The 23,372-nt window shown below is 34.1% G+C and overlaps 2 protein-coding genes across 2 annotated transcripts; one reads left to right on the plus strand and one right to left on the minus strand.

Moving 5' to 3' along the window:
- Positions 1–1,810: 1,810 nt before the first annotated feature.
- LOC111793855 (leucine-rich repeat protein 1-like) lies at positions 1,811–5,325 on the minus strand. The gene is made up of 6 exons (XM_023675917.1): positions 4,898–5,325; positions 4,381–4,452; positions 3,588–3,731; positions 3,204–3,275; positions 2,935–3,006; positions 1,811–2,181 (listed from the first exon to the last, which is right to left on the minus strand). The coding sequence occupies exons 1-6, from the start codon at positions 5,122–5,124 to the stop codon at positions 2,109–2,111; spliced, it is 660 nt and encodes a 219-aa protein (XP_023531685.1). The 5' UTR covers positions 5,125–5,325; the 3' UTR covers positions 1,811–2,108.
- Positions 5,326–11,920: 6,595 nt separating this feature from the next.
- LOC111793069 (protein ETHYLENE INSENSITIVE 3-like) lies at positions 11,921–15,024 on the plus strand. The gene is made up of 2 exons (XM_023674780.1): positions 11,921–12,155; positions 12,819–15,024. Exon 2 carries the CDS (start codon positions 12,917–12,919, stop codon positions 14,717–14,719), a length of 1,803 nt encoding a protein of 600 aa, XP_023530548.1. The 5' UTR covers positions 11,921–12,155; positions 12,819–12,916; the 3' UTR covers positions 14,720–15,024.
- Positions 15,025–23,372: the final 8,348 nt, after the last annotated feature.

Raw genomic sequence — 23,372 nt, forward strand, 5'->3', positions numbered from 1 at the left:
GACCTAAAATTTGAAATCGTTAGTAGTTTCAATGCTGCTCGAGGTCAAGATACGCTTGCAAAGTGCACGTGTTTGATGTCACAACTGCATTCTTTTAGTAGCGAATTAACGATTGTGCAGCACTTGTTCAAACCTAGCGAATAAGTTAGTCGTGTGAAAATCAAGCACGATTATGACGTTTGACACTCGAAGGTATTCCCGGCCAGACAAGTTAGGCATGTCGGTCACACACCTTCCTTCAATTATTTCAAGACAAAATAGAATTAATATTTAAGTTAATTTTGATTATAGGAATAAAGACGTGTCTAACACATATCAAATAATTAGTGCTATATTTACCTAATCTATTTGTCCATTTTGGTTTGATTTGATTTGATTACTTTTGAATAAGCGATTTGAATTTTGAGCTATAAATTTCAATTTTTTTTAAAGAACATGATAGTCGGTTCGAGCATCTTCAAAATAATTCATAACAGACAGACATCAGGTGGTGTGTCAGCGGGGACGTTGAACCTCAAAGGAGGTGGACATTGGACGTTGTGTCAGCGAGGACGCTAGGCCCGAGCAGACGTGGATTTTGAGATCTCTCATCAGTTGGAGAGGGGAACGAAGTATTCTTTATAACAGTGTGGAAACCTCTCCAGCCCAAACGGAAAAGACTAAAAAAGTTATCCAACGCTTTTCAAATCAGCTCGGGAATACACATTATTCTATCATAAGTTGTGCTTGTTGAACGATCATGTTGATGATAATTATATATATATATAGACGTTAAATTTCACAATACATATATTTGATATTGATTTTTTGTGAAAATTACCAATATGAGCATAGTTCAGTAGTAACTAGTATATACTTGTTCGAGATTCAAATTTTTAAATCTCTAAATTTTTTTATTCCGATCTAATATAATTCGATACGCACCACCACTAATACCAAAATATAAAAAGTAGTCTATGAGAAAATTCATTAAGCTACATAATGGCCTCAAAACTAAGTGGAATTTGGATATTATCTAATAATACACTTGGTGCAATTCATAATGGGCTTATCTTAATGCTTTTGTAATTACTCTTAATAATGTATTAAATAAACTAATTATATATATATATATATATATATATATATATATATATATATACTAGTCATTGTTTGCAAAATTTAAGCCTAAATTTCAGGTGATGAAAACGTTATAGTACAAATTTATGAATAAAATTTCAAGAAATTTAGTGCCATGTTCAATTTCTCACTAAAAAACGAAAAAAAAAAATTTGAAAATGAAAGCCCCAATAATTCTTCGTGACATTTTTCCATTGGAACTTTTTAATAATTGAATCTATATATAATTAATAACGACTCAAATTTCAAATATATATTTTTTTAATTTATTCTTCTCATATACATCCAAAAATTTTAATCAACGCCTATCATCATGGCAACTGCCAATACCAAATGGAAACGTCTGTCTATGGTTAAAATCGAAAAATCTTACGAATATATTTTTTTACGGATATATTCTTCAAAATAACATTGACGTGACGTGACAATGAATAGATAATATCGTATCTTATTAAATATGAATACCAACCTTATTATCATCACAACCATCCAAAGGCTCATTGGATGATTGACATGTTTCATTTGGCAAGCATTGAATGTGCATTCAATGAAGAGGAAGAAAACAGCTTTAATCATAGTATGGGATAGGCCCAACTTAAACAAATAACCAAATAAATACAAATTCACATATTTTGACTCCATTCCATTATGGATTCAAAAATGAAAATTACTAAGAAAAGAGAAACCAAAATAAGATAAATTCCTGCTGTCTTTACTGAACAGATAGCAAAATGAACAAACAAGTAGAGACTAGTTGGTAGAATTACATTAGCACAAATTCGCACAAATTCGAACAAATTCGATGTCGTGGCAGAAGAAAAATACACAAGTTACAATACAAATACCGAACCATTTGGCGTTACACTTTACAAACACTAATTTGTAATTTTGGATTTAGTAATATAATCCCCAGTTCACTATAGAGTGAAAATAACACTTTTACTATCTCATTCTGAAGCTGTAATTTTGTAGCATCACTTACCCTTCTTCTATGTGCAATTTGTGTCATAGCTAGCAAGTCCCAACAATTCTGGTCCTTCCATTCTAGGGTTATTCTCAAAGCTGCACCAAACAAAATAAACGTGAACGGTAATACAAACAAAGCTACAGTGGGCAGACAATGTGCACATGTACTCGTTCTGATTATTTAACTCTTAATTTCCCAGCCTCCTATCACAGAAGTCCCCGAATCTGAGATGACTTCCAATCATACAAGTTGTAGGCCCAATGCCCAATAGTGAGATTTACGCCAGCCAACCAATTGAGAAGCTCAGAAGTCAACTAGAGGATCTGAACCAGAATAATGGTTTGTGCGAGGGAAGGGTAGATGAGTAATAAGAGCAGTGGCTCCTAGTCATCTATTGTGTGGTAAGGAGTGTGCCGGGAAGGAGGATAGTGATTAGTTAAAGAGATGGTCTCAGAAGATGGTGGGAAAGCTTTCTATGGAGTTCAGGCATCTCAAAGGTTATGTATCTCTTCTAGATACATCAATTTCAGAGCCTAAGCACAGCAATACAAGGGAATTTAAATCTAAAAACACATTATAATAGTAACAAAATATCTCTTCTAGATACATCAATTTCGGACCCTAACTTTGATCTAAACACAGCAATACAAGGAGGATTGAATCCACGTCATATGATAAAAACACATCATAAAAGTACTGTTCACTCTCTCCTCATTTTCCCTTTTGGTTCATGTTTGCAGGAGTGTTACTAGGAAATCTTTGATGCAATTCAAATATGGAATAGTAATAGAATAAAAACAGGGAGGAACGAACTACGCAGTGAGTAAGAAAGAAATATCGAAGCCTACTTGTTTAAAGGTATGTGCTCAAATGGTCCACTGGTTGGTATTGTTCCACACAAGTCATTATTTGAGACATCTCTGAAACAAAGGAGACATAATCCATCATTAAAAGATTGCATGACATAGCGCAAAATTTAAAGAGTGATCCATCAAAGCAAAGGTTCCTTTTGTGGGCTTGTTTACTTTATGCCCTTGAACATTTTTTTCCATATCTCTAAGCGCAGTTTCTTACCCAAAAAAGAAATGGAAAATGGAAAAATTATACAAAGACTTACACCACTTTAAGGCTCGTAATTCCAGTAAGTTCTCTCGGAATTGGTCCATTTAATCGGTTGTCATTAAGCCGCCTGCAAAAATAAAAATGAAAGTACAGGAAAAAATATTAGGAAAAGAAAGGGCCGCTAGAAAAGAAATTCATCAGAATGTTTTAAAAATTATGTTCCTAAAACATGGATTAAAGGAAGTTGTTCATTAGAACAATGTTGAGTGGATTATAAAAAATCAAATGTTCACAAGCAATAACTTCCTATAAAATTATGATCATACCATCAATTATCAATACAGTTGGTCAATAAAAATTGGAGATAGAAAGAAAATAAAAACCCCTAATCCAACACAACCAAGCTAAACAAGGATGAGCAACATAAAATGAAACTCACAAGAACACAAGAGATTTCAATTTCCCCAATGAAATTGGAATCCTCCCAGTGATGTTGTTGTTATACAAGTCCAAACTGATGAGGCTCTTCAAGTTTCCAAGCTCATCTGGGATAGTTCCATGAATGTTGTTTTTGTAAAGTTCCCTACACATTTAGTAGCCAGAGAGTACAAAAAAATCAACAATCAGTACAAAACCAGATTAAAGTACTAAACCCATGCTCACATAAATGATTAACACATCAAAGGAGATTTACATCAGAAGTAATCAAGAAAGTGAGGAACAGAAAAATACAAGTTCAAGGGTTAATTTGTGAATAGACCTCTCCTTAGACTACTTACTACTCGGAGTTACAAGAAAAGGGTAGCAATGGAATTATGGGGGTACAAATTGGAAAATGGCTAGAAGAGATGTAAGCATGGGGCCCATTCAACTGAACTTTGAAATGTATTGGGGTAGGGTGGGGGTTGTAAACAGTTTTTATGCAAGTATAAGAGTTAGTAGAATTTGGAAGTAGTTTGTGTGAGAGAAGCTGTCCAATTCTCCTGAGTGGCATTGTCCTTGAATTCTACCTGCTAGTTGATGAAACTGCCATTTCAAATCCTACTAGTTTTTCATGGATTTTGGAAGTCCTTCCATAAAGTAGAAACATGACCCCAAAAAATAATTCTCTTTCAAGAAATAACTTAAATAACCCTATAGAACTATTGACAAATCATATCAATCAAAGAACATAGGTGAAGCTACAATTAGTAGCACCACGAAGAAGGAAACATTAAGATTAAACAACATACAGATATTGCAGGTGCTCGAGCCTTCCTAGTTCAGGAACCAGATGTCCAGACAGATTGGAATTGCCCAAGTCCCTGCAAAATAAAATCGGACTTCTGATCAGCCGCCAGCGCCAACAACAATCCAAAAGTACACAAGCTTTTAGACAAGTAAAGAGATATGTCCTGAACAAGACTCTAACACCACAGTGTTGGATTTCACTTTCCTCAAAAGACTATCGTCCATCTTTAAGCTGCAGAAATCGTTTCACTTCACAGAGAAGACAGACAGCCCTCATCCGACAATAATTAAATACAACGAACAACAAATTTCGCAAAACGATCGATTGAATCCTCGTCCAAAACAGAAAAAAAATAATACAAGAACGAAACCACACAACACAAAAAGATGCAAAGACAGTAAAAAAATCAACGAAAAGCGTAACGGAAAATTCCGGGATTCTAAATAAAGAACAGATAAAAGAAAACAGTTGAAAAACTAATCAAATAGTAAAAAGAAACAAAGAAACAGAAACCGTACACTCGGGTAACGCGGTTGTCCTGGTTACAAGTGATGTGGAACCAAGTACAGGGGTTGACGAGAGTAGGATCCCAACTCTGAAGCACGTTATCAGGATCGGTCAAGCTCCGACGGAGAGTATAGAGAGCGTCGCCTTCGGAGTTAGCAAAAGCAACCTGCAGAACGGAAATTAGGGCTACGAAAAGGAGAAAGAAGAAGGTAGAAGTCCAGAACCGAGTCGCCGCCATGGCTAACCCTGAGACTGGATCAAGCGGCGAAAAACCCTGCAATTCAGTGAATTGATGGGAGAAATTTGAACGGAAAATGGTGTAATTTTTGAGAATTTGGATCGAAAAAAGAGAGAGAAAGAGGAAGAGACGGAACGGAAATGGGGGAAGTTGGGGTTTCAGACGTTGGGAATGCCAACGTAAACAAAGCGTGAGCGACTTTCTTGAGATTCTCTTTCTTTCTTTTTTTTTTTACATTTTTTTTAATTTGTTAAATTTTATTTTTTTTAAATCTTTTCTCTTTAATAATAATTATTTTTTTTATTTGGCATATAATAAATTTTAAAAAGACGCCCGTCGTCTTTCGGCTTTCCATTTCGGGCTTCCCCTCAAGCCTTTAAAACACGTCTACTAGGGTGAGGTTTCCACACCCTTATAAAGGGTGTTTTGTTCTCCTCCACAACTAACTTGTGACATCACAATTCACCCCCTTTAGGGCCTAGCATCCTCGCAGGCACTCTTTTCTTTCTCCAATCTATGTGGGACCTCGCCAAATCCATCCCATTTGGGCCCAGTGCCTTTACTGGCACACTGTCTCATGTCTAACTTCTTCAGGGAACAGCCTCCTTACTGTCTACCTTCTTCCGGCTTCCCCTCAAGGCTTTAAAACACATCTACTAGGGTAAGGTTTCCACACCCTTATAAGGGGTGTTTTGTTCTCCTCCCCAACTAACGTGGGACATCACAATTCACCCTCTTTAGGTCCCAGCGTCCTGACACTCTTTCCTTTCTCCCATCAATATGGGACCCAGCCAAATCCATCCCCTTTGGGCCCAGCGTCCTTACTGACACACAGTCTTGTGTCTACCTCTCTTGGGGAACAGCCTCCACATAGTTTGGTGTCTGGCTCCGATATGTCTGCTCCTTCAAGGAATTGTCTCCTTACTGGCCATATAATTTTTTTAAGTTATAAATTAATTTAATTTGGATCAAATTTATAATTTAGCTAATAAAAATACAAAATTTTGAAAAAATAATTTTAATATAAAGTCTAAAATATAAATATAGTGGAAATGATGGAAAAAAGCACTAGCTTTTGGAATTTGGAAGGTCAAGAAATTTAAAGACCCTTTTGTCATTTATTAATTATTTAAATTGTCCTTTCTCCCATTTGGGTCAAAAAAAAAGTAAATTACAATATCGTCCCTTCAAAATCCCTCTCTTTGAATATACTTATTTTATCGAAATTACTTTCGCCATTTTTGGCATTTTTCTTCAACAAAAGGCCCGTGTAGCTGCTGCTTAGGTTCGGTGTAAGCCGATCTCACATCAGTTGGGAGGAGAACTAAACATTTCTTGTAAGAGTGTAAAAACTTCTCCCTAACAGACCCATTTTAAAATCGTGGGCTTGGGCTCTGTTACCACCTGCTTTCATAGAGCCGGGTATTGTAAGTGATATGAACGTACCGGTATTCTTTTAAAATATTATTGCAATTTGATTCTCCATGATATGATAAATGAATTGACTCCATCGTTTTAATATTTTAAAAGGAAAAGAAAAAACAATTTTCAAAATTATAATAATACATGAAAAGACTATATTGCCCTAGTCAATCAAATGTTTTTTTTATTATTATTATTTTTTTCTTTAATGAAAATTATTGTAAAAAAATCAAATAATAAAATTATTTATTTCAAAATTTAAGGATTAATTAAAATATTGGTAATTATTTTATTTTTTATTTGAATTAAATTATAAATGAAAAATACGTGGCAAGAGTAATGGAAGGACAAGTTCAATCAATTTGACTAACTCCACTATCCAACGACTTTGACTTTTTATTTATTTTTTTTTTTTTAATTTTTAAAGTTGAAATTATTTCCGATTTGGAGTTTGGTCTTTGCTTTTCTTCTCATTTATGATATTCTAACCTCCCCACCCACGTTCACACTTTTTCGGTGAATTTACTTAAATACCCTCACTTTATTTCAATAATTTCAATAATAACCCTAGTTTATAACTTTATTAAAATTTTAATTTTACCAACAAAAATAAAATCAACGGTAAAATATTTAAATTCATTTAAATATTTAAGTCGAACCAAAGTCCAAAATATGTACTTATTTTTATTGACGTTGAAGATTCAAATCTCGACATTCATGTTGGTGCTGCTGTGAGACACGGAATCCTCGTTTAAACTGAAAAATAAAGGAGAACGTGGAAGAGATATTCACGAGGTGAGGTAAGGATGGAGAAGTCTTTTTTGTCCCCGTCCCTGCCTCATATTTCAATCTTTTATCTCCACAAAATTTTCTATTTATTTTTGCGAGGATCAAGACAGGGATTCTTCGTAAAATTTCGTGAGGATTGGGTTCGTGCACACAGTGAGCAGTGGTGATATGAATCCAACAACTGATCACGTGCATGTACCCGAACGAGCAATTATAAGAAGCAATACAAAGAAGATTCAAGTATCANCCATCATAGATTCCAAGTTCGATCTAAGAGTCATTCATCTTCTAACCAGCTCTTGGTTGGAATCAATCCGTTAAGTTAGCTTTCTCTGTGAGCGTTTTGCAAGGATTCTAGAAGGACCTCTAGCTTTGCAAATTCCAGCATTGTAGGCGCTTATCAAGTGGCTAACAGGAATTTGGACGTGGTCGAGGGTGGAGTCTTTGTCCCCATTCCTGACCCGTTTATCTAACCAGGAGAAATCTTTCTCCGCTTTCTAGAGATGTCTAGTTAACTTGGGGTAGGACGGGAGTCTGGGCTGAAGTTACATAAAAGAGTTTAGCGAAAAGATTAAGCTTTTAAAAATGTGAAAGCCTCAAAATGTACAGAAAAAAAAATAGAAAATAAATAATGATTCCTTAAAATAATTCAAACGAAACATGATTATGTTCGGTGAAAAGATTTGACCTTCTAAATGGGAAACCCTAGATATTTGACTTCTAACCGAACCGTGTGCTTGTTTACCCTCAACTCCACGTAACAACCACTCGGTTGCTACAATTACTATCATAGTCACTGTCTCTACTCCCGTTCTTTACACTTGTTTCAGTTGTTTACATTGAGATTTGAAGAAGGAAGAAATACGGGAAAACCCCTAAATATGAAAGGCGGGAAAGTGAACATACCCGACGAAATTCTAAACCCATTGAAATTTGAAGAAGGAAGAGAGACGGGAAATACCCTAAGTACAAAGGCGTGAAAGTGAACAGTACCGAACGACATTCACGATTTAGAATGTCGGTACATTCTAAGTTGTCAATTTCCTTTTTCCTTTTCTTAATACCCATCACGCGCTACAAAGAGTTTTTTATTATTAATTTACGTGTTTTTTTTTTAAGCGGTAATAAAGTCAGATTGATCGGGTTCAATACAAGTAACACATAAAGTTGAAGCAAACACGTTCAACATTCAATCAGCTTTAAAGCAATAAAACGCTATTGATTATTCCGTTGACAAATAATAGATAATTATTAATATTTTGAAAATATCACAATAGGATATTGTTCTTAAATATTTACAATTTTACCATTTTAGATTTTATAATTTATGTTTACAAAAATATATGGCATTTTTTTTTTAAAATAAAAATTGGAAAAACAAAACAAACGTTAGATTGGGCCCATGTAAATAGGCCCATTAGTTTACTTGGGCCCAAACCATCAACAAAAGCCCACCACAATTTCATTGATCTAAATATAAATGAATGTAAAAATTTAGATTTTATAATTTTAAAATATAAAATTTTATATTTATAATTTGACAAAATCCTTATAAATAATTTATATTTTCTAGCTATTATTTTCATTTTTTTTCATCGAGAATAATTAAATAAATGATTTTTTTTTTAAATGAAAATTAAAATTGGTGACAGAGACGAGGAGAGGAAAGGCATTTTCAGTCCTACTCCGAGGATTGTTTTATATGAGCGAGATTGATTATTTTGAAAATTTTACTGAACAGGGAGCTCAGAGATTGACGGTCGAATCTCTTCGTGAAAAAATATTTATAAAGGTAAAGTTTTTGATTTTACGACTGAATATGTTTCGTCCATTGAATAAAGACGCTTTCTTTTGAAAACGTCTTGTAATCCCATTAACAAATTATTCTCATTCTCTCGACTTCAAAACATCTCAGGTGTCTATTAAATTCAAATTATTCTTTTCTTTTTTTCTTTTCTTTTTTCACATTTGAGCCGTCACACACACAGTTATATTTTAAAATTAATATTTATTTAAAAATTCTGATACAATAAGTTATATTACGACATAATAATTATTTTTTTTATTTAAATAAAAATGTGATACTAGGTATATCGAGGTGGAACTTTCGAGAAGGACGAGAAGTACCGATTGGGTTATATATTTTATAATTCATTCTTTAATTTGTCATTAAAAAGTAAAAAAAATAATGATTATTATGTACATAAATTATAAATATAAATGTTAATTTAACCATTATCTCATTTATTTATAATAATATATAATTTGTGATGTCACACGTAAGTGGGGGAGAATAACAAATCACCATTGATAAGGGCGTGTAAATCTTCCCCTATCAGACTTATTTTAAAGCCTTAAGGGGAGCTCAAAAAGAAAAGTCAAAAGAGGAAAATATCTGTTAGCGGTGGATCTGGACCGTTACACATAGTGTCAGAGTTAGACACAGGACGATATGTCAGCCTTTTCGCTATTCCCCGAAAGGGGGTAGACACGAGGCGGTGATCCATGGGAGGAAGGAAAGAGTGCTGGGGGCGGTCCCACATTAATCGGAGGAAGGAAAGAGTGCCAGCGAGGACGCTGGGCCCCAAAGGGGGTGAATTGTGATGTCTCACGGTGGATTTGGGGGCAGTCCCACATCAATAATTGGAGGAAGGAAAGAGTGTTGGGGGTGGTCCCACATAATTGGAGGAAGGAAAGAGTGCCAGTGAGGACGCTGGGGCACCGAAGGGGGTGGATTGTGATGTCGCACAGTGGATTTGAGGGGGGGTCCCACGTTAATTGGAGGAAGGAAAGAGTGCCAGTGAGGACGCTGGGGCACCGAAGGGGGTGGATTGTGATGTCGCACAGTGGATTTGAGGGGGGGTCCCACGTTAATTGGAGGAAGGAAAGAGTGCCAGTGAGGACGCTGGGGCACCGAAGGGGGTGGATTGTGATGTCGCACAGTGGATTTGAGGGGGGGTCCCACGTTAATTGGAGGAAGGAAAGAGTGCCAGTGAGGACGCTGGGGCACCGAAGGGGGTGGATTGTGATGTCGCACAGTGGATTTGAGGGGGGGTCCCACGTCAATTGGAGGAACGAAAGAGTGCCAGCGAGGACGCTGCGCCCCAAAAGGTGGTGGATTGTGATCTCGGAAGGAGAACAAATCATCATTTATAAGGATGTGAAAGGGAGAGACTGAAAGGTAAAGCCCAAAGAGAACCGTTACATAATTGGTCATAAAAAAACGCTCAAATAATTAATTTAATTTTTTTTAAAAAGGAGAATATTCAAATAATGATAATAATACAAATGGAAGAAACTTCCAAGGAAATTAATTTTTATTAAAAAAATAATTTACATAAAGATAATTAGATGAAAAATAAATACACCAATGGTGGGACTTAAATGTCTTTAGAACGGACGAGGAAACGTGGGCCCCACATTACCCTTTTGTCTTAAATTCTATTTTTATTTTCTTTTATTCCTTTTCCTGTTTTAAATTAAATTAAATATATAAAAAAAAAACCCTCTTTAATTTATTCCATTTTTCATAAATTTAATAATATTTCCTTCTAAATTTAACCTCTATTATTTTTTTTTTAATTTTAAAATTACGAAAAAAAATAATTTAATTTACACTTCTATTATAAAAAATCCAAAAATAAAAAATTGACTCATACGAAAAAAAAAAATAATAATAATATTTTAAAATTTTAATATTTAATATTTATCCATCCAAACCTAATTTAACATTTTATTAATATTTATTGAATTTATCCCACATAATAATTTTACAAGTTTCACTCTAATATTAAAATAATATATATATATATATATATATATTTATTTATTTAAAATAATATATATTATTATTATTATTAATTTAAAATAATAAATTAAAATTGATAAAAACAATAAATAGAAAAATTGTTAATCCGACATTGTGAATCTTCCTTCTCACTTCCATGTGCAGTTATCAAAAGAGTGGGAGCTTTTATTTATTTATTATTTTTTTAAAAATATATTTTAATTTTATTTTACATTAATGGAAAAAACACACACTCTCTCTCTCTTGTTTCTCTCTCCTCTGTAATTTGGGAATTTTATTTTATTTTAGTTATTGTAAAAATTAGTATAAAAAAACTTTTTTTTTTTTTTTACATGAAAAAGTTTAAATAAGATTATAATTTTTTTTTATTTCTTAAAATAATTTTAGTAATGAAATATAGTCGAGATTCATGCATCCTAATTGGAATCTCGATCCAAATTCATCAAAATTAATGAATTATAGCTATGATTCAAATTTTTAATCGAGAATGATAAATTTTTACTTGAAATAATTTAGATTTAACGAGCTGAATTGACTAAAAAAATAAAATAAAATAATTTAATTAAAATCATAAATGAATTTCGAACTCAATCTAATAAGTAAGATAACTTATTCGAACCCGAATTTTATTTAGGAATATGAAGTCGATGAACAATAAATTCATCGATTTCGTTGTGTATCGAACGAGGAAAGGGTAAAATGGTAATTTTACATATAATCTAACTTTTATTTAATATGTCATTTCATCTCCAAACCAAACTAAAGCATAAAAAGGGCCATTTCTTAGGATAACCCCTCTCCCCTCTCCTTTCACAGTCACCAAGGGACCGACCCTTTCTTTTTTATCGCTCATGAAACCCTTTCCCCCAACTTTCTCTTATTGGATTAGATAGTCATCCTTCCTTCTCTCTCAACAAATTAGCTTTCTGGGGTTCTTCCTCGATTGACTTCCACCTTCTCGCTCGAGGACCCAGTTTTATCCATCTCTCAATCTCTTTACCTTCTTCTTCAGGTTGATTTTCTACTCTGTTCGTCTCGTTTTTGGTTTGATTCTATGGTTTCTTTGAGGAATTTGATCTGGGTTTTGATGATTCTTTTGATTGGTTGAATTTGTGAGATGGGTTTTGTTTCTAGCTCTGATTCTGTTTGGTTTTCTACTCTGTTCAACTCTTTTTCTGTTTGATTCTATGATTTCACCCTGTTTCTTTGACTAATTTGATCTGGGTTTTGGTTCTTCTTCTCATGGGTTGAATTTGTGAGCTGGGTTTTGTTTCTAGCTCTGAATATGTTTGGTTTTCTGTCGAATTTTGATTCTAGGGATGTTGGATTGTGATGTTCTGTTTTGTTTTTGATGTTTTGTGTTCGTTTTCAGGTTGGATATGAGATCTGATTGTTGATTAATGCTCTGTTTCGTTTTTGTTTTGTAATCGGTTGTGTTCTTGAGCTTGATCTGTGTAGAACAGATTAAGAACAGCTTGTACTGTTTGATCTACCTTGTTTGGATGAACTTTGCATGTAATAATCTGATTTAGAAAGAACTAGAAATTCTCTTGGTTTGTGTTCTTGATAGTTTTGATGAACTTTAGAGGAATTAAATCTTGTGGTGTTCTTCGTTGTAAACGAAACAAACGCGTGTTAATTGATTCAGGTTTTGACTTGAAATTTATGTTAACAGGTGAGGAAGAACAGTGAATTTTGGTGTAAATTAATTGTTGGATCTTGTTCGAGATTCGTCATTCGAGTTCGATTGATTCCTTTTTTTTTGGGGGGGAAATGATGATGATGTTCAATGAGATGGGATTTTGTGATGATATTGATTTCCTTTCGGCTCCGATTGTGGAAGGAGATGTGGTAGCTCCACAGGCCGATCCTGAAGTCGTGGTGGAAGATGATTATTCTGATGAAGAGATCGACGTCGATGAGCTCGAGAGGAGGATGTGGAAGGATAAGATGCGTCTTAAGCGTCTTAAAGAGCAGAGTAAGGTTAAGGAAGGAGTCGATATTGCGAAGCAGCGACAGTCTCAAGATCAGGCTAGGAGGAAGAAGATGTCGAGGGCGCACGATGGGATCTTGAAGTATATGTTGAAGATTATGGAGGTTTGTAACGCTCAAGGTTTTGTATATGGAATAATTCCCGAGAAGGGAAAACCGGTAACTGGGGCGTCTGATAATCTTAGAGAATGGTGGAAAGATAAGGTCCGATTTGATAGAAACGGACCAGCTGCCATAGCTAAGTACCAAGCGGATAATGCGATCCCGGGACGAAACGACGGGTGTAATTCGATTGGTCCAACCCCACACACCTTGCAGGAACTCCAAGATACTACCCTTGGATCGCTTTTATCAGCTCTGATGCAGCACTGTGACCCTCCTCAAAGAAGGTTTCCGTTGGAGAAAGGCGTTCCTCCGCCATGGTGGCCTACTGGAGTCGAGGAATGGTGGCCTCAGCTCGGGTTACCGAAGGACCAAGGTCCCCCACCTTACAAGAAGCCTCACGACTTAAAGAAGGCGTGGAAAGTCGGTGTTTTGACTGCGGTCATCAAGCATATGTCCCCTGATATAGCCAAGATCCGCAAGCTCGTTAGGCAATCGAAGTGTTTGCAGGACAAGATGACTGCTAAGGAGAGTGCTACATGGCTTGCTATTATCAACCAAGAGGAGGTCTTGGCTCGGGAGCTTTATCCCGACTCGTGCCCACCTTTATCATCCGGTGGGGGAAGTGGATCACTAGTCATTAACGATTGTAGCGAGTATGATGTAGAAGGCGCCGAGGAAGAACCGAACTTCGATGTTCAAGAACGCAAACCCGATAACCATAGCTCATTCAGCTTAGGAATGGAGAGAATGAGAGAACACGTACCCCTTCGACAACCTCCTTATGCAATCAAAGGAGAAGTCGTCGCCACCGCCGCCGCAAACTTGGATTTTATGCGAAAGAGGAAGCCAACGTGCGATCTGAACATGATGATGGATCAGAAGATCTATACTTGTGAGTTCCTCCAGTGTCCTTATAGCGAACTCCGTCTCGGGTTCAACGACAGAACGTCGAGAGACAATCATCAGTTGACCTGCCCATACAGAACTTCTTCCGAGTTCAGCGGTTCAAATTTTCACGTTAACGAGGTTAAACCAGTTATCTTCCCGCAATCGTTCGCCCCACCCAAACCAGCTCCACCTCCCGTCAGCTCGGTCCCATCTTCCTTCGACTTGTCGAGTTTGGGAGTTCCAGAAGACGGTCAAAAGCACATCAGTGAGCTCATGTCGATCTACAACACGAACATCCAAGGCAACAAGAACAACGTAATCACCATCACAGAGAACCAAAATCAAGGTATAATGATCGACGCTAATTTCTTCGAAGGATCGAGTCTTTCGAGCAGCCATCAAATGTTCACAAGACCGATGAATTCCTCGTTCGAAAACAACCACCAGAACAACAACAACAACAACTTTCACTTGATGTTCGGCTCTCCGTTCGATTTGTCGACGTTCGACTACAAAGAAGAAGTACACGGAGGAGCAGCAGCCATCGACACACTGCCGAAACACCAGGATATTCCGTTATGGTATCAGTAAGACTGCTTGCACTCTTTTCATTGAAAGCAGCAGCAGTGAAATTCATAGCAGTTAATTTTTACTGTTTGAGCTTCTCTGAATGTCTTATGGGGTTTGCCTGTTTTTTTTACTAGGAACAAGTAAAAGTTACCTTTTGGGATTTACCTAACTTGGTGAAACTGTGTTGTTTGGTGTCATTAGGTTGTAGAATATGTTTCAGGTCATCATGTAATGTAAGTCTAAGTTTCTCCATTAGACTCATAAATAAGTGGAGAGAATCCTTGTTATCAACTTCTTCTACTCAATCTTTATTGCCTTCGTTCGAATATCAAACCCGACACAGCTAAGCGGGTGCCCCATGTCGATAACGATTTTTAGCTTGTCTTGTCGTGTTTGTGTAACAACTTAAGCTCATTGCCAACAGATATTGTCTGCTTTAGCCTGTTACGTATCACCGTCAATCTCATGGTTTTAAAACGTGTCTACTAGGGAGAGGTTTTCACACAAGTGTTCGTTCTACTCTCCCCCTTTGGGGCTCAGCGTCCTTGCTAGCACACCACCCAGTAACCTAGCTCTGATACCATTTGTAACAGCTTAAGCTCACCGCTAACAGATATTATCCGCTTTAGCTCGTTATATATCGCCGCGGTTTTAAAACTCGTCTACTAGGGAGAAGTTTCCATACTCTTGTAAAGAATGCTTCATTTCCCTCTACAACTAACGTGAGATTTCACAATCTACCCCCTTGAGGCCCATCATCCTCGTTGGCACACTGCCCAGTAACCTGGCTCTGATACTATTTGTAACAGCCTAAGCTCACCGCTAACAGATATTATCCGTTTTAGCCCGTTACGTATCGTCGTAAGCTTCACAGTTTTAAAGTGCGTTTACTAGGGAGAGATTTCCACACTCTTATAAGGAATGTTTCGTTCTCCTCTTACAGAAATTAGACTTGTTTCCTTACAATTGCTTTGTGTTGTAGTATTCTACGAGAAGGAACAAGAACCTTCGTGGTGAACGAACACGATACTGACAGAACCGAAACAAAACAAAATAGTTATGAAACGAAGGAGAAGAACCTGGAGGTTGGATTTTAATTGCGAGGTGGAGTAGTAGTAGCTGGTTTGAAGCTTATCTATGGTGTTAGGGGGTGGGAAAGGGACAGGACAAGTTGTTTAAGAAACATTGTTGTTGTCGTTCTTACTGTTGTTTGTTGGGTGATGGTGGCTGGCTGGCTGGCTGGCTGGCAAGTGGGGACTCCTTCAACTCTATCCTTTCATGTCGGCGGTCAATGTTTCAAATCACCTCTCCACCCCATTCTCTACTCTTAATATATTTAACTTTTAGTCCCTCAAATTTTGTTTATTTAGGTTTTAGTCCTTAGAAAGTGAATTTATATCTATTTAGTCCCTCAAATCAATAATATTCTATATTTTTCTTCTTAATTTATGGACCTATTCCGTAAAAATTAAAAATTTTAGGACTTATTAGAATTTTTCGAGATTAAATTTGTAATTTAATTTTTTTTCCTATTTAATTTTTTTAAATCACAAATTTAGTTTATCTTGTTTATTTTTTAGAGCGAAAATATTATAAATATAAAAAATTCGAAATCTAAAATTTTGTTCTACTTGCCATTAGTTACGAGTGAAAAGTAGCTAAAGTCAACCCGACCGTTGACTATCATCGTTGAAACATGGTCAAATATACTAAAGTGTTAGGAGCGAAAAGTAGCTAAAGTCAACCCGACAGTTGACTATCATCGTTGAAGCATGGTCAAATATACTAAAATACTCGTAAACTCGAATAATTTTTTAGGGTCAAACTTAACACAATTCAGTTGACAGTGCATCAGTTACCATCTCAAATGATCGAATCAACTCGAGCATCCACCTCCTAATTATTGAACTAAAAAAAAAAAATTAAACGTGCTTTAAATTCATACTCCAAATACGTGTCTCTGTCTCTCGAACATTGTTATATACTTAAACCACACGTAATTTAAAACAAAATGCCGTGTGTAGGATTTAGATTTGTACTTCAAATTTGTGTTTCTCGAACATTGTTGTCTCCTTAAACTACACGTGTTATAGTTATTTGTTAAAAGTCATCGTTGTTGCATTAAATTTCTTTTACTTTTGAATTTTTACTCGTAGAGGAAAATGTGTGCGGAGAACTAAGTTCTAAAGATGGAAACAATGATGACACGCTCGAAAGTGATATAAAGATTTGAAAAAAGCACATGCCTAAAGTTTAACTCAAACTCGTTCTTTATTATTATTATCATTATTATTTAATTCATAAATTGATATATCTTTTAGGAGACCTTATTTTTATGGTACGATATTTCGATTGAAATTTAAATTTTTTAAAATTATGTTGAATATTATATTTTTTTCCGTATAAAATATTATTAAATTTATACAATGTTTTACATTTTTTAATAGAAATTATATTAAAATGAAAACTACACCTTAAAAATTACTTCGAAAGTAATAATTTTTTAAAATATATTAAAGAGAACAATATTTGCTAGCGGTAGATATGAGCCGTTACAAATGGTATCAGAGCCAGACACTGGACGATGTGTCAGCCTTCTCGTTGTTTCCCCGAAAGGGTTAGACACGAGGTGGTGCGCCAGTAAGGACGTTGGCCTCAAAGGGGGGTGGATTTGGGGGCGATCCCACATCGATTGGAGGAAGGAAAGAGTACTAGTAAGGACAGTGGGCTCCAAAAGGGGGTGGATTGTGACGTCGCACGTTGGTTGGGGAGGAGAACAAACCACCATTTATAAGGGTGTGGAAATCTTCCCCTAGTAGACGCGTTTTAAAACCGTGAGGGGAAGCTCGAAAGGAAAAGCCCAAAGAGAACAATATCGGCTAGCGGTGGATCTGGTATATATAAATTAGTGGAAAATCTTCATGAAAATAAATGAGAAATTTCATGGAGACAGGGACAGAGAATCTTTCCCGTCCATGGCTTGTGAACATCTCTACATATATTTCATGTCTAAGATTTGGAATCTAGATTTAGTATCTCGTGGCCTCGATATTCTCTTACATTTCTTGCAACATAACCAAAATCTTTCCCGTCCATGGTCCGTGAACATCTCTACTTATATTTCATGTTTAAGATTTGGAATCTGGATTTAGCATCTCGTGAGCTCGATATTCTCTTACAGTTCTTGCAACATAACCGTAAAATTTGAGTCATTTTTAAATCTTCGTAATCGCTATCATATAGATATGATATGAATTAATTCGAGTATTTTATTTTATTTTATTTTATTTTATTTTTATTAAGCTTGATAGCATTAATAAAGTTGATTAGAAAAGGTGGAAAATTAATGGGTTGATGTGTTTCTTGTATAATAATGGACACTCACTCTATCCCATAACCTATGGACACAACATAGTGCTGTGGGCTCCTCCATCTCCACCGTCCATCTTTATCTTTATCTTTATCTTTCTCCTATTTTCCAATTTAGTCCTTCATATTTTAACATTTTACAATTATACCCTTCGTGTCATCGTGATCGACATGATACGTAGTGAGCTGGAAGAGATTTTAAAAAGGAAAACGAAGTATTTAAAAGAAAAAAAGTGTTCATTTCAACTTTATTCTCGTTTTTGTTGACTCGTTAAATCTTTTGTTTCATAAATTTTTAGTGTGAGATCCCACCTTGGTTGAGGAGGGGAACGAAACATTTCTTATAAGGGTGTAAAAACCTCTGAGTATATGCATTTTAAAATTGTGAGGCTGACAACTATACGTAACAAACCAAAGCTGACAATATCTACTAACGGTGGTCTCAGACTGTTACAAATGGTATCAAAGCTGCATTATGCCAACAATATATTTGACTCCATAAAAGGGTAGATTGTGAGACCGCACATCGGTTGGATAGTCGCGAGGATAACAAACAGGCTGTTGCATTTAGAACGTAGACAGTTACATTTAGATCAGGATTCAACATAGTTATTGTAACGACCCAGATCCACCGCTAGCAAATACTCTCCTCTTTGGGTTTTTCCTTACAGACTTCCCCTCAAGGCTTTAAAACACGTCTGTTAGGGGAAAGTTTCTACACCCTTATAAATGGTGGTCTGTTAGACGCGTTTTGAAGCCTTGAAGAGAAGCCGGTAAGGGAAAGCCAAAATAGGACAATATCTGCTAACGGTGGATCTGGGTCGTTACAATTATGTTACTTTTTTTTTTTTTTTTCTAAGAGTAAAAACTATCCCTACAAACCAACACTAGTCTTTTAAAATTGCTTCAAGCAAAACACGCTACGCCCTATAGTTCCTATGATTAAGTCATCGAAAAGTACAGTGCCCGTTCTCGGTATAGATAGTGACTTTCAATTCTTTCCGGCATTTCTTAGTTATCCTATTTTCAAGATTCCTCTCATTCGAATATAGTCTCGGTTCATTTATGTACCATTCATTTACTCGGGTGTCACAAAATTGGCGTCTATAGTTTTATGTTGGTGATCTACAAAAATGACCATTGACACGGGTCAAAAAAAAATTACCCATTTTGATTCTCAAATAAATAAATAAACCAATCAAGAAAATAATAATAATAATTTAAAAAAAAAACAGCTATTGTCTAAAAACATAGGAAAAACAAATGCATTTATGAGACAACATTTTAAATCATAACTAACCCAACACTAATAACAAATAATGTTTTTTTTTTCTCTTTTAAATAAAAAATACAAATAATAATAATAATAAAAAAGCTAAATCTTTTTAGAAAAAGTAATTAAAAAAAAACATATCTAAACAAATCAAATTTTAAGATTTCGTATGAAAAAAGTAGATTTTATTTTTTCAAAAAAAAAATAAATAAATAAAAAGCATGGCCAAATTGCACTAACAACAGTTAACTCAACTAACCAAAATAATAATAATAATAATAATAATTTAAAATTATTATTTTAAAAAATAATAATTATAATATAAAACTGTTCCAATTCATTGAACTTCCAAATGGGTCATGGTTCATTGGTTCATTGGTTCATTTAATTTCAATATTCTAAATGTTCCCCATCCTCCTACAATTAATTCTTTTTATTTATTTATTGGGATTTTAAATCTTTTTTATTTCTTTTATTTTCTTTTATTTTCTTTTTAAATTTGCATTGGTTTTATTAAAACTTAAATCTACGGTACAAAATAAATAATTTAATTTAATTAATTAATTAAAATATTATTTTTCTTGTCAACTCTACATGGGTTTTCAAAGTTATTCATGACTTTAATAATTATTAATTGATTATTATTTTTTAATTTAAAGCTTTAAATTAATTATTATTAACTCAATTATTTTATGGGTTGACCACAGCTTTAAGGACAATTATTATTCACTTCACATATTGCCCTTTTTTAAAGGCTGATTTTAAAACAATAATAATTTAAGTCAATTTTTTAATTATTGATTTATAATTGTAGTAATAATATTATTTAATCAACATCTAACTTAATGATTAAATAATTAAAAATTAATATAGTTCAATAAGTATGTTAAAATTATTTATTTGAGTTTTTAAATATGATTTACATGAGTTATTGTTTATTGGATATTAAATACTTTTATGTTTTATTTAACGTTAAAAAACATGTCTTAAAAAACATAATAACGTTGTTGCAGTTGAAGAATTTAATATAATTCAAGTAATGGGCTTGGCCCAGAGGGTTTATGTTAACATTATGTCGGGCTTGAATCTCAAGCCCAATATAGTGGGAGAATCTAAATTGGGCTTGAATCTCAAGTCCAATATAGTGGGAGAATCTAAATTGGGCTTGAATCTCAAGCCCAATATAGTGGGAGAATCTAAGTTGGGCTTGAATCTCAAGCCCAATATAGTGGGAGAATCTAAGTTGGGCTTGAATCTCAAGCCCAATATAGTGGGAGAATCTAAGTTGGGCTTGAATCTCAAGCCCAATATAGTGGGAGAATCTAAGTTGGGCCTAATCATCATAGCTACTATTTAGTTCACAAATTTTAAAAGTTTAATTCGAGCTTTTTATTTTTATTTTTTTATTTTTATTTTTTTTTGTCCAGTCAACCCGACAAACTAGAAAATCGGTTCACAACCTAACCGAACGGTATTTTTAAAATTGTTATGAAGATTAAAAATATTTAATATTTGTAACATATGTTAAAGAGGCGATGTTAGGGTGTATACGAGCTGGGTTCGGTTCGGTTGGGTTAGGTTGGAAAAATATTTTGAACCAACCGAAAATTTCGAGTTGGTTGAGTTGGTGACCCGAGTAACCCGAATAAAGTTCACAATCCAACCTCTATTTTTTAGTTGGGTTGTCGGGTTGCTCTTTTTTTAAAAGGAAAATATTTGTGAAATGCTTCGAAAAGAGACAAAGTTTGTGACGAGTGTAAAACAGTATGACGGTTACCCTCCACAATTAGGATCCAAAACCCTAATTCATCTTGGAACTCGAGCAGTCTCCCCTCATACACCGGGAAGGCTTCTAGCTTCTCCTCTCTTGTCAACCAAAGGGCCATTATTCACGTATGATCAAACAGTTGTGTAGGGACGGGCAATTTGTTAGTCATTTGTTGGTACTCGTACGTTTATATATTGTAAGACAAAAATAGATTGAAGTATGTAACGACGGAAAGACATAATAATAGAATCTAGTCTCCTAAAGATATAGCATTAAAAGCTATTCATAATAAGACGTATTTTTAAGTTTCATACGAGAGGTAACTTATATGTCACGTAGCTATAGGCCCTACGAGATAAAAGCGATAAGGGCAAAAATTGGACCATATGTTTGTTGGAGCTAAGCTTCTACCGTAACCAAATGCCAACAATTAGGGTTCGTGATTGGATAGGTTAAAAAAAAGGCGTAAATTTCAATGGATTTTGGTTCCAGAGAAGTACGAAATATTCCTTATAACGGTTTGGAAATCTCCCCTCAAGAGACATGTTTTAAAATCGTGAGGCTAACAGTGGTACATAACGGACCAAAGTGGACAATATCTGCTAGCGGTGAGCTTGAGCTGTTACAATATTTTTGTTCCTTTTCGTAAGAAGCCCTTACGCGTTGTTTGGAAAAAAGAAGGGTGGGGATGGGTTTTGAATACCGAATCCATATTTGTTTCGAGTTTTACCGAACATCATTTCTCAGGGGCTTAAAGGTAATTTCCTTTCCCGAGTAAAAGTGTGGGATTTGCTTTTGGTTTTGTGACTACTCTCCTTTATCACTTTTTCTCTCTTTGTTACACAACTTTTTAATTTTCTTCTTCTCTTATTCGACCTCGCGTCTCTATCATAACTTTTTCTCCATTTTTTTAACCGTCAATAAACTCGAAAAAATAACTTAAAATTTAACGCATATTATTTATAATATTATAAATAAATTAGTTAAAATTATTTTAATTATTTATATAAAATTCACCCAATAAAATTATTTGATTATCAGCATCTCATTCACACATCATATTTTTATTACCCGACATTAAAAATAAAACCTTAAATTAAAAAAAAAAACATCTTTATTAACATTAAAGTATCATAAACAATGATGTTTTTGGTTTTTTTTTTTTTTCTTAATTTAGAAGTTCATTTATTGGTCAATATTTTAAGAATTAATTATTTACAATAAGTTAAATATATTTTTAACCAGTTTTTTTTTTTTTTTTTTTTTTAATTTTCGAATNTTTTTTTTTTTTTTTTTTTTTTTTTTTTTTTTTTTTTTTAATTTTCGAATTTTAAACGAGTTATTTAATTATTTATTTAATAATGTTTTTCATAGATTCATCGTTTACTAAACCAAGTATCTCACAAAATGACAAATAAGTTAATATCAGTACAATGAATTGAGACGCCTTTATTGATCGTCTAGTCCAATATCATTATTTTATCGTAGAATTTTAATATTTATTGATAGCGAAATTTTTAAAAAATTAATATTTATTTATTTACAAAATAATTGAAAAATAAAAAATAAAAGTTACCTCTCTTTTGGGCACAACTAAAGGCAATGGAGAAAAAAAAAACATTGTAAGGGAATCTATAAATATTAGAGAAAGACAAAAATAATAATAATAATAATAAAAAGTATTTAATATATATATATATGTATATATATATATATATATTTTGGTCTCTTTAAAAGGATGGATGTATGTGTCACTTTCTTTGGGCATCTTTGCATTAAAAGCAATGCCATTCTCTATGTCCACCTAGCCCTAGTGGCATTTTCGTAATTTTCCTGTCTCGTTATTTTTCTCGGGTTTTGTTTATTTTGTATTTTTTTTAAAATTTTGATAGCATGTCCATGACATTTTCGTAATTCTCTTGTCTTGTTATTTTTCTCGAGTTTCGTTTATTTTGTATTCTTTTTAAGTTTTGACAGTATGTCTGTGGAATTTTCATAATTCTCTTGTCTCGTTATTTTCCAATGGCTTCGTTTAGAGTTCTAACAATAATTGGAGACAATTGTGTCAAAATTTGTATATTTTTTAATTAGTTGAATTATTTATATCAATTTTCTTTCTATATTTAAAAAGTGTTTTTAAAAAGATTATTTATTTATATTAATTTCATGGGGTTATTCAAATTTAGAGTTGAATTTAATAAAATTATAATGAAACTCATTAAATTAAATATAAAAATACAGTAATAATAGTTACCCATTAAATT

This window comes from Cucurbita pepo, chromosome LG04, assembly GCF_002806865.2.
Source record: "Cucurbita pepo subsp. pepo cultivar mu-cu-16 chromosome LG04, ASM280686v2, whole genome shotgun sequence".
Taxonomy (NCBI): Eukaryota; Viridiplantae; Streptophyta; class Magnoliopsida; order Cucurbitales; family Cucurbitaceae; genus Cucurbita; species Cucurbita pepo.